The sequence below is a fragment of the Carassius carassius genome, chromosome 13, assembly GCF_963082965.1.
Source record: "Carassius carassius chromosome 13, fCarCar2.1, whole genome shotgun sequence".
NCBI lineage: Eukaryota > Metazoa > Chordata > Actinopteri > Cypriniformes > Cyprinidae > Carassius > Carassius carassius.
Genome location: NC_081767.1, coordinates 21,063,547 through 21,078,656, shown reverse-complemented (window position 1 = coordinate 21,078,656; position 15,110 = coordinate 21,063,547). Strand labels below are relative to the sequence as shown.

Here is a 15,110-nt window from a genome sequence, read left to right as displayed (position 1 = left end):
TTTCAAAGCTATGATTTATGGGAAATCTATATCCTTGACCTTAATTTGCATAATACAATACTGCCAGTCCTGGAAAAGTAGGTAAATGCATAATAATAAATAATAATTCATAATATTTTCACCCTATATTAGAACTCAGTGTTAAATTCATACTGTATATCTGAACAATGTAAAACTAGCGAGAAACAGCACAGTGATAGACAATTCTTTTTTCTAAACCTCTGCTAGCATCTAGTCTTCATTGACTTCATTGACATGTACTGTAGGCTCCTTGGAGAGAGGGGCAAAATACATTATTCATCGTTGTGAACTACAAAAAAAGAGAGAAGTTTTGCAAAGATTTCATTTTTGAATGATGCATTTCACGTTTACACTCGGGTCACTTTCAGCCCAGACTGTGTGAATAAATTAATGCCATTGATATGCTACATACTGTAATATGCGTCACGATCTTTAAAATCCATTCTTTAGTAAACAGATTTCATAGAAAAAAAGAGATAAAAATGTTTATTTTATAGTGTCATTTGTTGTCACAAAACAACAATGGTAATATATGCAAATTGTGAAAGACATTTTAGCTGAAGAAAAAGACAATCAAGAAAAGGCTGATTTTGTAAAATCTTTATCTTTTGATCAAAACAAAGCTCCATGAAATGTCTTTGTCCCTTTCACTTGAACACACAGCTTGAATGCCTTTCTGTTTGATGCAACTTCTTCAACAGCTGTTACTGTTGAGGGCTTTGGCTAGCCTCAATAAACATGAAAGGCTCTCTTTTCAAATGATATATCTTTTGAGGATGGAATAATGACTGTACATGTGATATTGATCCGGGGTGGGTTTTTTTCTTTTTTTCTTTTTTTGAAGAATGAAAGTGTGAAATGCATGTTTTCTAATTGCAATCCATGAGTACATGACTGAATAAGAAACCAAGCAAATATAACAGTGTACATAAAACTGTAAGAGCATTATGGAAGAATTCAAGGATTTTTATTGTAAGCTACTTACATTTTGATCTGACACATACCTGAATGTTTTATTATTGTTATTAGTCTCAATTATTTTATTTTAGTTTTATAATCACATATAAACATTTATATTGTATCTGATAAACTAAAGTCCTCCTTCCACAAATCAAAGCAGAGGAACAACAAATATGCACTTTTCTCGCTACCAAGGATGCATATCAGCAAATACCTTAACTATAAAAACAGTTACCATTATGTCAGTTCTAAAAGGAAGTACAATCTAAAGAAAGAAAGCCATTTACATGCATATTTGAGCTTAATCATTCTGATCAAAGTATATTAATATGAAATCATTTTTTTTTGTATAGATTTTTTTTTTTACAGGTGTTCTTCCTGTATTTTGAATTTTGCACTGCACTGCATTGTGTTTTAGACTATAGTTAACAGAAATGTCCATAAAATTAATGAATAATATCCTGGCAGAAAATGTATATACAAGTGTATCACAACAAAGCTAAAACTGCGTCTTATAAAAACTTTAAAGATTGGAGGGCATTCATAACACGCTGTATTATCTCCAGTCTTGCACAACAGAGCATGATGTACTGCACCTGGCAACCCTTTTGAATAAACCTCTAAATAACCTCCTGTTCAAGGACAAAGGAAAAAAAAGATTATAGTTTTACTCATCTCCAGGCATGCTTAAAATAGCCTGTGCTTCAATCAATAATTTAAATTACAAAGTGAGATTCTTTGTTTTCCTGGAATTCATTTCTGTATTAATTTTTCATCTAATATCTTGTTTGTAAAAAAAATGTCTTGTAACTTCATCATGTTCAACAGCTTCCTTAAGCGTAATGTGTGTCTCTGTAAATACTTAGCAACATGTAATCATCTTGATCTTAGTCATAATTCATTTCAAAATGTGTAGCATTAAGCATCTGTGTCGGTTTAAGACACATCAACATGGCAGTCTGGTAGTCAATAACCAAGAATGAGTGTTATGCTCTACACAGTAACAGCTGAAAATGCATTTGTTAAATGTATTGTTTTTCAATAAAATACATGAATAAGCTTCTTTAAGAACACTGTATTCTTGGGTAAACCATCTGTGCTTTTCTCAATAAACTACAAACAGCTGTTCCAGGAATATAGTTGAGGCAATATCATGCATGCAAATCTCTTGCCATATCATAATTTTCAATGTCCAAAACCATTTCATCACACCAATATAGCCTGAAACAACTGAGAATGGCAATATAGCAAATCCATAAGATAGAAATTGATAAAAGTTGATAAATGATAAAAATGTCTTAAAACTGTTTATTTAATTTGAGAGGCATTTAACCTGAACTGACTTTCTAAATGCCATATTGCAGCCTTGAGGTGGTTGAATTTATGACTGAGCTATGTTTAGCCGGGGCGTGCAAAGATATTTTTTGAGAATCATTCTTGATTAAACACTGCCCCCTGCAGGTGTATGTTTAAACTGATCAGATTCTCATAGCAATGCTCATTAATGTTTTAATAAAGTAAAAATAATTATATATGCACTATACGTGCATTTTATATATATATATATATATATATATATATATATATATATATACAACCCGAATTCCGGAAAAGTTGGGACGTTTTTTAAATTTTAATAAAATGAAAACTAAAGGAATTTCAAATCACATGAGCCAATATTTTATTCACAATAGAACATAGATAACGTAGCAAATGTTGAAACTGAGAAATTTTACACTTTTATCCACTTAATTAGCTCATTTAAAATTTAATGCCTGCTACAGGTCTCAAAAAAGTTGGCACGGGGGCAACAAATGGCTAAAAAAGCAAGCAGTTTTGAAAAGATTCAGCTGGGAGAACATCTAGTGATTAATTAAGTTAATTGATATCAGGTCTGTAACATGATTAGCTATAAAAGCTTTGTCTTAGAGAAGCAGAGTCTCTCAGAAGTAAAGATGGGCAGAGGCTCTCCAATCTGTGAAAGACTACGTAAAAAAATTGTGGAAAACTTTAAAAACAATGTTCCTCAACGTCAAATTGCAAAGGCTTTGCAAATCTCATCATCTACAGTGCATAACATCATCAAAAGATTCAGAGAAACTGGAGAAATCTCTGTGCGTAAGGGACAAGGCCGGAGACCTTTATTGGATGCCCGTGGTCTTCGGGCTCTCAGACGACACTGCATCACTCATCGGCATGATTGTGTCAATGACATTACTAAATGGGCCCAGGAATACTTTCAGAAACCACCGTCGGTAAACACAATCCGCCGTGCCATCAGCAGATGCCAACTAAAGCTCTATCATGCAAAAAGGAAGCCATATGTGAACATGGTCCAGAAGCGCCGTCGTGTCCTGTGGGCCAAGGCTCATTTAAAATGGACTATTTCAAAGTGGAATAGTGTTTTATGGTCAGACGAGTCCAAATTTGACATTCTTGTTGGAAATCACGGACGCCGTGTCCTCCGGGCTAAAGAGGAGGGAGACCTTCCAGCATGTTATCAGCGTTCAGTTCAAAAGCCAGCATCTCTGATGGTATGGGGGTGCATAAGTGCATACGGTATGGGCAGATTGCATGTTTTGGAAGGCTCTGTGAATGCTGAAAGGTATATAAAGGTTTTAGAGCAACATATGCTTCCCTCCAAACCACGTCTATTTCAGGGAAGGCCTTGTTTATTTCAGCAGGACAATGCAAAACCACATACTGCAGCTATAACAACAGCATGGCTTCGTCGTAGAAGAGTCCGGGTGCTAACCTGGCCTGCCTGCAGTCCAGATCTTTCACCTATAGAGAACATTTGGCGCATCATTAAACGAAAAATACGTCAAAGACGACCACGAACTCTTCAGCAGCTGGAAATCTATATAAGGCAAGAATGGGACCAAATTCCAAAAGCAAAACTCCAGCAACTCATAGCCTCAATGCCCAGACGTCTTCAAACTGTTTTGAAAAGAAAAGGAGATGCTACACCATGGTAAACATGCCCCGTCCCAACTATTTTGAGACCTGTAGCCGAAATCAAAATTGAAATGAGCTCATTTTGTGCATAAAATTGTAAACTTTCTCAGTTTAAACATTTGCTATGTTATCTATGTTCTATTGTGAATAAAATATTGGCTCATGTGATTTGAAAGTCTTTTAGTTTTCATTTTATTAAAATTTAAAAAACGTCCCAACTTTTCCGGAATTCGGGTTGTATATATATATATATATTATAAAGCAAAAATACAATAAAATAATTTGTCTGGCAAGCATTAAAGGAATAGTTCGCCCTAAAATGAAAATTTGCTAAACAATTTACTTGATTTGATGAGGTTGTTTCTTCATCAGAACAGATTTGAAGAATGTAGCATTATATCACATCCTCATTCTCATCACCTTCCACGTCCTCATACACATTTTCATTTTTGGGTGAACTATTATTCTAATGAGCTCTGGCTTTAACCCTCTGGAGTCTAAGGGTATTTTTGGGGCCTGGAGAAGTTTTGTCATGCCCTGACATTTGTGCTTTTTCAGTTTCTTATCAATATCTGAATGGGTAAAGTCTAATCTCACTCTGGATTTAATCATGTCATTTTGGCCTTATGGCCATCAATCAGACACGCGTACTACCTTAATAAAAAATATTTTCCCCAGTTTGAAATATTCTCTTTCAGGCTGCACATCAGAAACAATAATAAAGATTTAAAAAATAGAAATATGAAATAGATCACATCAAAAGGAATAACCAAAGGTCAAGAAAAATATAATAGATTATTCATTTTAAATTTCACAGTCATCCTTATGTAAAAAAATTAGAAGCATTTCACTGTCTGATTTCAAATGCATCACATTTCTATGATGAAAGCCTTTTCATAGTAAAAGATGATAATAAATTTGAAATCTGTTATCTATTATATGTTTTTTTTTCTGTAAACAATAATATACAGATGCTATTGAATTATAACAAGCACAAATAAATGTCTGGACATATTCATCCAAAAAGCAGCCTTATATTGTACTCATGGGAGCAGTTCAAATCGTCACGTACATCATGTATAAAAATAGAAAGTAGGCTATGCCTGGTAATCTCATCCAAGTCACTCAGTTGGACTGTCAATGACCTGCTTTTATGATGTGTTTTATGTAAATTATTTCCTATTTTTTGACAGTTACTAAAGAGTCCTTAATGATTTTGATCTTATGTATACATGAACAGACTTCCAGAGTTCACACTACTACTTTAAAATGCACACACTATCACAGCCTAAATAAAGAATGCTTGAGAATTAAATTCTTACTTGTCTATACCAACAACAATCATCATTAACATCATAAGAAATAGATCATAGGCAACATATTTAATTGTACTGCAAACAAAATGCATGTGATCACATTCACAATTGCCTCACAAATTAATTAAATAAATAGATGCTAGTATCTAACGTAGTATAATAAGGAACAGGTATAATGTCTATGCAGGTACTAACCTGTAGTTCTATTCCAGGTATTTCCATTCTTCAATCCTGAGCCAGTCATTGGTCAGTTAAATCAGGAAGTACACACCGTGACTTAGGCTACGTCATCCAAAAACATCAGATTTAAAGCTCGAGCTCCGCATTTAACAATTAATATAAACACTTTTTCAAACAATTTACAGAAACAACATATAATTAGTTAACTTTACAATAGTAATACATATTATAACGTAGAGTACATTGGGAACATGAACCAAACAATAGGCTACGTGAACGAATCGTTCTTTTGAGTCGGATCTTTTCAATGAAACAGGTTCACAAAGCCAGTCTAAACCATTCGTTTACGAATTGTTTAAAGCAAGGGGGATTTTACTTTTGATGAACGAACGATAGAAGAAATATTACAAATAAAATAAACTGGAAACAAGTTTACAACTCGAATCATAACTGCAACAAACAAAACTGAGATACGTTAAATTACATTAAACACGCTTATACAGTGTGCATACATAGCGTTTTTTTTGGACAACTTTGATAAAAATCAGACTTGAATGGCAACCATGTGATGACGCAATTGCGTCATGACGTAAAATGGAATGGGTTTTCGAACGAACTGTTCAAAGGAATCGATTCCGGAAAATAAGTCGGACTTCCTAACTCAAAACACTCTGCGTGTGCATATCATAAACAATTTGTATAACCTTATAAATTATACATCGCATATAATCCGTTAGTCCGAAATTTGTTAATTTGTATAAGCGCGACACAATAATGATTTACTAAAGGGATGTGAAGTTTGTTCTGTAGGTCCAACGTGTGTTTTGTAGGTTGCTTGAACTTTCACCTCAGTTCACACAGCCACGCAGGATCGTGTGGTTTTGACTGGACATACAGTACAGTGACTACACTAACACGGATCTTTAACTTTGAGTATGCATTGTCTTTTGAGCTTTTAGTCATTTATTCCTGAAACCGTGTTTTACACAGTGTTGTCCTAGTAACTAGTCTATCTGTTGCAGCCTCATGGAAACTTTCATCAGCTTCACTAACCAGAGTCAAGGCAGGGATCGCCTATTCAGGTCAGTGTCTTTTATCAAAGCTTATCATCCGTCAAAACACCATCGGATTGAAATGGTTTTCCCTTAAAGACGAGCTAGACTGTGTCTCAACATTTTATTTGTTTGTAGAGCAACCCAATATGCGTGCGCTTTGTTGAAATACCTTCTGAGAAATGAAGTGAAGAGGAAAGATCTGGTGAAGAAGCTGCAATTCCTGGAATCTAATATGAGCTCAGGGCGGAAGCGTAAGAACAAACATGTTACATAAAACAGTTACATGCAACACAAAAGTTATTTCGTTTCTTTGTTTGTAGTTACTGTTCTATCTTTACTAGCACTATGAGTTTATCTCAGATAGTTGGAGAGATGAATGTTACTGTCTTTACAGTTCAATCAGTGTAGTAACCTTTCATTACAAATTAAGTACAATTTCTCAGTACTTTTTCACCGCTTACTTGCATTAAAAAGTAATAAACATAAAAATAGACACTAATTCGTTCTATGGAAATAATCCAGCACACAGCCTTAAATTTGACAGAAAGTAAAAGAATATCATCAGTAATGTATGTTCTTTTTTTCAGTATTCAGGCTTGGGAACACGGTCAACTCGATTCATGCGGTCAAGAGCAATCTTCATATTTCTGACCCCGTGCTGCGCTTTTGCCTTACTTTTGCTAACCTCAACCGTGCCTTGTACTTCATCTGTGACAACATACTCTGGGCCAGAAGTATCGGGCTAATACGAGATATCGACAAGGAGCGCTGGAGCTTGAACTCCACTCGCTTCTATTTCCTGTCCTTGGTAATGAATCTCACCAGAGACGTCTATGTGATCATTCAGCTTATGGTGCAGAAGTCTCGGGACCGACACTACCAGCGAAAAATCGACCAGCACCTCAATGAAAGCCCGGATGTGGCTTGCGTCATAGTGCCTCAGCTTGACACGTTTCTCTTCCTTCTCCTCGAGAGCCTTAGAAATGAGCCGTCTGTGGCTCTCGATACATTAAAAAATGTTTGCGACATTTTCATTCCTCTTGACAAACTGGGCATTTACCAGACAAATGCAGGGGCTGTTGGCTTCTGTGGGCTTATTTCCTCTCTTTTAGGCATATTGTCAGTTTTGAGGCCCAGCCTTAAAATCAAGCCATGATTTAGGAAAATGCTTTAGAGTAACACCCAAAATGTTTTGAGGTAATTTTAGTGTGAGATTAGACTACCGTTAAGCTTATACTTTTGTAAAGGGATCAACTTAATTGTTCTATAAGAGAGATATGAGAACACAACTGTTTTGCACAAAATAATATTAATAATAAATAAAATAACATAATTTAGATAAGATTTCACAGTGAAGTGTGGGTTTGACTAAATGCTGAGTAAACTTTCATAAAACTGTGTGCCTTACTGTATTTGTTGTTGTATTATGGCAGTCCTAGTGAAATAATGCACATGCATATTAGGAACTATTTAGTATTTTTAATAGAGTTGATGTTCCTTTGGTACTGATGAAATTGAGATTAGGGTACATGAACACATTTTGGAACTTTTCAACAAAAAGATGCTCTCTGATGGCAGACGCTCAACTTTCTGAAATACGTGCTCCTCTGTGCGGTGAACCATCTGTGAAATAAGATATTCTACCTCGTTCTGATAGATCCCAGAGTTGTTTACTGATGCTTTATTTTAGGTGCCAGAAAGGGTTTTGTTAGTTATTACAATTTTTGGTTTATCGTGGCAAAAGATAACTATATACATTCAGATTCTACGTTATTGGTTGTCAGCACAAACCACTTAAGAACAATCTGTGAACTTTAATAAAGGTATTTTTATGCACTTTTGAAAACGTTTTGGTTTGTTTATCACTTGACCTCTAAGGTAAAATTTCAACTGTTTGTCCTCACATTAGACACAGTAAAAACTGACACAAACATCTCTTATGGATACAGAATTTCTACATGGATTTGTGATGGTTTAGTTCGAAACTTATTACAGCATAGGCTTAAACTACAGGTAGGTTTAAAGTTGCAATGTAATGCAAGTATGATGAAGGAAAATAAATGCATGGATAAACTATTAAATCGTTCACAATAAGAGCAATAAAATGCATGTAGTAAATAAGTTACATTTCTATTTCATACTGAAATAAATGCCTTATCCATTCATATTCAGAAATGGAAATGAAAACAAATTCAAAAGATACAACATTATTAGTTCTATTAGTTTACTTCAACAGCTTTTTTAAGTAAAACATTTGGTAGACTCTTTGATGTTAAAAAAATGGATACAAAAAAGAATGTACGTCCTTAAAAATAAGTGAGTGGAAATTTGACTGCTATTAAATGTCATTAAGCAAATTACCCTGCGAGATCAGGTCCACAGTGTTCTAAACTAGGGTTGCTTTTCTAGGGTTGTTATTCATATTCTATTATAGGCTTTATTTAAGCTTAAATTTGCCTTTATTTTTTTGATTTTCAGTTTATGTTTTAATTTGTTTATATATGTATATGTTAGGGGTGTGACGAGACTAGGTTCAAGAGATGAGATTTGTAGACTTTTTTTAAAGAATTCCTCAGTGATGAAATATGTCGCACCCTGTATAAATATAACATTTACATTACATTTAGTAATTTAGCAGATGCTTTTATCCAAAGTGACTTACAAATGAGGACAATGGAAGCAATCGAAATCAACAAATGAACAAGTGCTATAACAAGTCTCGGTTAGCTTAATATCTATATATATAAAGGTTGTGGGTTCGTTTCCCAGGGATCACACATGGGTTAAAAATGTATAGCCTGAATGTAATGTAAGTCGCTTTGGATAAAAGCATCTGCTAAATGCATAAATGTAATGTAATGTAAATATATAATGTGTACTATAATATGTAATGTGCGACTCTGGACCACAGTCTTAAGTCACTGGGGTATATTTTTAACAATAGCCACAAAAAAAAAAAAAACATTGTATGGGTCAAAATTATCAATTTTTCTTAAAGTAAAGATCATGTTCCATGCAGATATTCTATAATTTTCCTACCATAAATAAATTACAACCAATTTTTTTTATTAGAAATATACATTGCTAAGAACTATATATATCAGCTTCCATGTAGCTTGTAACAGAACAGAGTTCTGATTGGCCATTCAGTTATTTATATCACAGTTATGGCAGTAGATAATTGTAACATTTTATTTGCATGATAAATTTTACATAATACACATTATTATTCCAAAAGGGATGGTAAAAGGGGATGGTTTTTGTCATTTCTTTTCAACCAGAGGGATGACATCCCCCCCCGCCCCCCATCCCCCCTCAATTTGAGGCCTGATTATAATATACTACACTATTATATATAATATACAGTATAACATATTTTAAGATTTTAATTTAGCTGTACCTCAATTAACACATTTGTAATAGATTTAATAAGAATCTGCTAAACAAACTGAAATTAAATTCAAATCAGAAGACATTTCCATTGTATTAAGTTAATGTGGTCCAGTTTATTTAAGGCATCTACATGAAGTTGCCCCATGAAAGGTTGAAACAAACTGTTAACAATATAGAGAGCAATGCTATTTTGGCAAATCTATCAGTTTTCCAGCAGGATAACAAATCAGGATAAAGGATTAGAGGAACTAACACTGTAGTGACATAAATAACAGATCAGCAGTCTCCACAAGAGAAATGTCAAAGCGCAAAAGTGACACCAAAATACTTCCATAATGTACATGAGGCTAAGGGCATGAACAGGAATGACACAGACATCGAGGGACTTTGGAAAGACTTCTTCTATGACTTATGGTGTTCACGCTGGGTCGTTAAGTAAAGCAGAATGCCAGTGAGATCCTCCAACGGTGTTCATCAAGTACTACATTCTGGGAAAACAGACATACTGTATACTTTCATTCACATAAAACATGACTCAAATGAAATTTCAGAGAAAGCCTGACACAGTCTATGAAGGTCTCCTTCATGCTTTTCAAAGGGAAAGAATTCAGAGTTCATTCAAACTTCAAGAAATTATACCAATAATGATGTCAATAAAAAAATGCCAAATTTCCCGTAACATATCCAACAGATCAGATAAAGATTGTTTTTCTTGTCCATTAATCAATATATTTTTTGTTTTAAAAAAAAGAATAAAATACATTAAATGTGCTGTAAAACATGATTGTTTCTGCTGTTCAGAGTCCAAATAATAATAATAATAATGATGATGATGATATCAACATCATTATTTTAAGGACAGTGTCCTGTAGTGGTTTGAACACTGGACACAAAAACCATTATAAAATGATCACTTTAACGATTTTGAACTGTAAAGGTTAAGCACCTTTCATCTCAGATTTCATCAGATTTATTTGTATCCCAGAACTCATCATGCAGCTACAGACAAAAGAGGAAGGTCTCGTCTAATTAAGAGTCTGACGTAGGTGCTTTCACACTGACGTTCATTTGACGGATTGCACCCTCTACAGAGTTTGGTAGGATCACCTCAAGTTAAGAAAATTCCAGGTTTCCCTTATTCTATCCATTGATTAAATGCTCTATAGTAGATGTCAAGTGTACAAATATACATTCAGTAAAATACCAAAATAGAAACTGTGCTTAAGTTCTCTGATAATTCACTGACAGATAATCATCTCTCATCGTCCAGGCTTTATGATTGTACAATAAAAGCAGCGTGCAGCCCTGAAGGTCAGAGCTCAGAGCCAGGGTTAGAAGGTCAAGGGCAATGGTTACACACACACAAAAAAATTAAAAAATATATTTTGGCTTAGGTTGTGTCTCACATCTAACCAATTCCTCAATGCAACACTTTTTACACAAGAAAAAAAAAACCTTTAAAGGGCTTAAGTCACTAGTCGGAGGTCTTGGCCTTTATGGGATAGTTTGGGCATAGATCCTCAGCCTCCACATTGTTACCCACAGTTTGTGTGGAGGAAAGACACGGAAATGCCTTGTTGTGCTCAAGAAGAGACATTTGGTCCTGGTTTGTTTTCCACTGAGGAGTTTTTTGGTCCGTGCGAGCAGACTGAGGAGGAGGAGAGTGGAACTGCTGGCACTAGGAGGGCGTTTGTGAGCGGTCAAAGTCCAGAATCAGACCTTTGATGTGCGATAGTTTCTGATGGAGATACTCACAGCGCTTCTTTTCTTCCCGGTAGCCTGGAAACTTCTGTAGGGACAAGAACAAGACCTTCAAAATGTGCACATCAGAGGTGGGTATCAGTACTGACGCAGTTTCTAATCCGTATCATGTTTAGTGTTCACGTCACAGAATATAAAAGGTCCAAGTGTTGTTTTTGTTAACGATGATTAAGAACTATTAAAATTGTTTTCATTAGTTGAAATAAAAATGAAATAAAATATAAATGTAAAAAAAATCAAAACGTAAATTTAAAATAAAAATATCCCCTTGACAGGGAACCTAAATAAGTATTTATATTTTCAATAAAATATAAAATCATTCAAACTGGAATAAATTAAAGTTAAACTGAAATATGAAAAATAATAAAAATGCTAAACGCACATACATTATTAAAACATACATTTAAAATAAAAAGCAATTAAGAATTAATGAATACTATAATTGCATTTAGATAAAACTAAAAACACTGAAAGACCAATGGGATTTTAAGAATTACAATCAGATTATTCAAATAAGGCTCACAATTAAGGCAATATTTTATATTTTTACCCAGCCCTAGTTTCCAAATATGTAGTTCAGTGAGCTAAATGAGTGCCTTGCAAACACTTTCAACACACATAATACAATTCTCTTACCTTCTTATACTTCCTATACTTCTCCATTATTTGAACTTCCATTACCTAGAATAAAAAATAAAATAAAAAAAGTAAAAAAAAAAGCCAAACATTTATCTAAAATAACCTCTGACATCATGTATTATGTAACTTTTATATAATGTGTGCTAAGGCATTATCTTGTAAAATAAAGACACATTCTTCCACAGGTAAACAAGCCATTACACCAGTCTTCAGTGTCACATGATCATACAGAAATCATTGTAATTTGATGCTCAATAAACATTTCTTATTATTTTAAGTGGTGGTTATTATTATTATACATATTATACATATTTCTTTTTTTCAGTGAAAACAGTGATACATTTTTGAGGACTATTTGATGAACAAAAGTTCAAAAGAACAGCATTAATAAAAAATAATAATGTCAATTTGGATCAATTTAATGCGTCGCCCTTAAATAAAATAAATTCTTTCTTTAAAAATGTGACTCCAAACATATGAACAATAGTGTATATGATGTCTTTTTCCAAACCTTGTACTCGTGTGTCCCAGGAGACAGCGTCTTTATCTTGGATCCCAGCTTAACAAATATCTCTGTGACTTTCCCTATGCGCTCATGAAGGTCTCTATACTCATCATACTCCGCACAAAAATCCTCTTTGTACCTCTGCTGCTGCTCGGAGTCTGTAATAGTGTTGTATTTTCTGGAAAGAAAAGTTTTTTGAGTGAACTAAAACATTTTAACAGGGCCAATAAATAAAGTCGCTAGGCAGATTCCCAAGAGAAACCAGTAGGTGGCACTACATATTCAAATAAATGTGTATTTGCATTCTTGGGGTGTTTGTCTGAGAATACCAGAGCCTTTAAAAGCTCAAATACAGAACAGTTAAAAGCCAAAACAAAACAGACTTTTGTGTTTTCTATATTTTTAACTTTTAACTTTTCCACTCAGTTAAATTACACGCTATAGCTTTAAATGTGCAAACAGTTCATTTTCTATTCCTTTATCATCAGCAGACATCTCCACTTAGAGATTACAGAAGCACAAACCAGTAAAATAAACCGAAATCTGGTCTTACTTACAATAAATAGTCAGGCAGCTCGTCGGGCGAGGAACGGGAAACAGGTGTGTTGGGTCGTTCATGGTCTACACAATAACACAGACAAGAATGATAAAATGGTTCATGTAATCTCACTACGCAAACATATCAAAACGCCATACTGCACAGGCTGATAGAGCCATTTATCAAATCTTGCAATAAGGGACAAGTTGGGCAGTCGTCGCTGATAAGACATCGGCCTGAAAAGACTTTGACACGTTTTACAGTGGGTCACCCAGCTGTTACGGTAGTTAAGTTAATTATTATTAGGGCGCACTCGCACACAAACATACAGGAATATTTCCTGAATTGCTTGGCAAGTCTGAACCTGTTCTGCTATCATTTCACTTGAAATGAAAGTGTCCCACAGTGAGCCACTTCTGAGAGGAATTGCAGTGGCAGAGCTGAAACGAGTTGTTATTCAGCATCAAAAACAATGACTCCATTGGCCTTTTGGCAGTGCTAATAAATATTGATAATGATCACCACAATCCCTACCATTATCATCACTGCCTGACATCATACCATGTAACAATTAAAACATCATGTTGTAATACAATTTTTAATGGTGGACTTTAAATCTCATTGGCAATAACAGTACAGCTTAAAAAGCGGTTAAACATAATTTTGTGTTAATAAATATATATTTTTTACTTAAATAATTAGATATATTAAATTACACATTTTTAAATTCCTATTTATTTTAAATAACGTCTACAGTATGTACACAGGCCAACAATTAGAAAAAAAAGTAAATACACTTTGACAAATTACACAATTAGTATTGATAATCATGTAATGTTTCCAGTTAAATAAATAAATACATCTTATATGCTGATCAATGCTACATTTATTTAATAAAAATAAATAAAAAAACAGTCAAATCTGAACTATTAGTACAATTGAATTACCATTTTGTAACATTGTAACATTTTAAATAAATGTCTTTAATTTCATGCATTCTTGCTGAATAAAAGTATTCATTTCGGGAACTAATGGTGTTAGCAGCTCCCTGTTATTTATTTATTTATTTTATTTCCCATGTTGTTTAGAAGTTGAGAATGTGTATGTATGATTTAACTGCTTGTTAGCAATTAAGAAACCCCAAGAATGTATAAATCATAAAGTAATATTTAGAAATTTCCTTAACAAAAAACAAATAAATAAACATACTGACCAAAACCTCTTTAAAAAGTAGTGTATATATTATTTTCCTTTGCAAATTATGTATTGGCCACAAATATATTGCACCTCTGCACCAACATTTTACCTTTAAATCTTTTGCCTCACCTTTAACATTTTCCTGGTTCTGTTTGAGGTCCGGGCTGGTCTCGACCCACTCATGTTTTAAGCGCTCTCTCTCCTTTTCTTTATGCTTCTTAGACTTCTTTTTGTGCTGGCCGTTTGCTAGCTGCTGGTCAGTGCAGATTTCTGGTTCAGTTCTTGGGTGTTTGGGGCTGGACAATGGCTGCTGTGCTGTTTCTGGTTTTGGCACGCTGTTGGACTCGCCGAGCTTGTGCCGCTGGTAAAGACCGTCAGGGCTCTGCTGAGCTGTACTGGTGCTCCTCTGCAAACTTGTGTTTGCATGAGAAGAGCTACGGCCCATGGAGGAGCTGAGATGTCTATTGGAAGGAGACTGCAAGGGCATGTTCTGGTCTAATATACGTTGCTTTTTTGGCGTCTGACTTTCTGGATGGTCGGAAGGCACTGGGCGTTTCTGGGAGTAAAGAAAGAAGGAGATTTCACAA

General features: G+C 34.4%; 2 protein-coding genes across 2 annotated transcripts in view; one reads left to right on the top strand and one right to left on the bottom strand.

Moving 5' to 3' along the window:
- The first annotated feature begins 6,067 nt into the window (after nucleotides 1-6,067).
- LOC132156082 (peroxisomal membrane protein 11A-like) lies at nucleotides 6,068-7,679 on the top strand. Its single transcript, XM_059564920.1, has 4 exons — nucleotides 6,068-6,331; nucleotides 6,426-6,517; nucleotides 6,626-6,741; nucleotides 7,078-7,679. The coding sequence occupies exons 2-4, from the start codon at nucleotides 6,462-6,464 to the stop codon at nucleotides 7,644-7,646; spliced, it is 741 nt and encodes a 246-aa protein (XP_059420903.1). The 5' UTR covers nucleotides 6,068-6,331; nucleotides 6,426-6,461; the 3' UTR covers nucleotides 7,647-7,679.
- A 2,286-nt stretch (nucleotides 7,680-9,965) lies between these two features.
- LOC132156080 (RNA polymerase II elongation factor ELL2-like) overlaps nucleotides 9,966-15,110 on the bottom strand; it is a 54,651-nt gene continuing 49,506 nt past the window's right edge. Inside the window, exons 8-12 of the mRNA XM_059564919.1 lie at nucleotides 14,653-15,079; nucleotides 13,346-13,409; nucleotides 12,795-12,966; nucleotides 12,281-12,325; nucleotides 9,966-11,672 (exon numbers count right to left, since the gene is read on the bottom strand). Of these exons, the coding sequence (XP_059420902.1) occupies nucleotides 11,562-11,672; nucleotides 12,281-12,325; nucleotides 12,795-12,966; nucleotides 13,346-13,409; nucleotides 14,653-15,079 (819 nt within the window). The 3' untranslated portion in view covers nucleotides 9,966-11,561. The remainder of the gene's footprint in view (nucleotides 11,673-12,280; nucleotides 12,326-12,794; nucleotides 12,967-13,345; nucleotides 13,410-14,652; nucleotides 15,080-15,110) is intronic.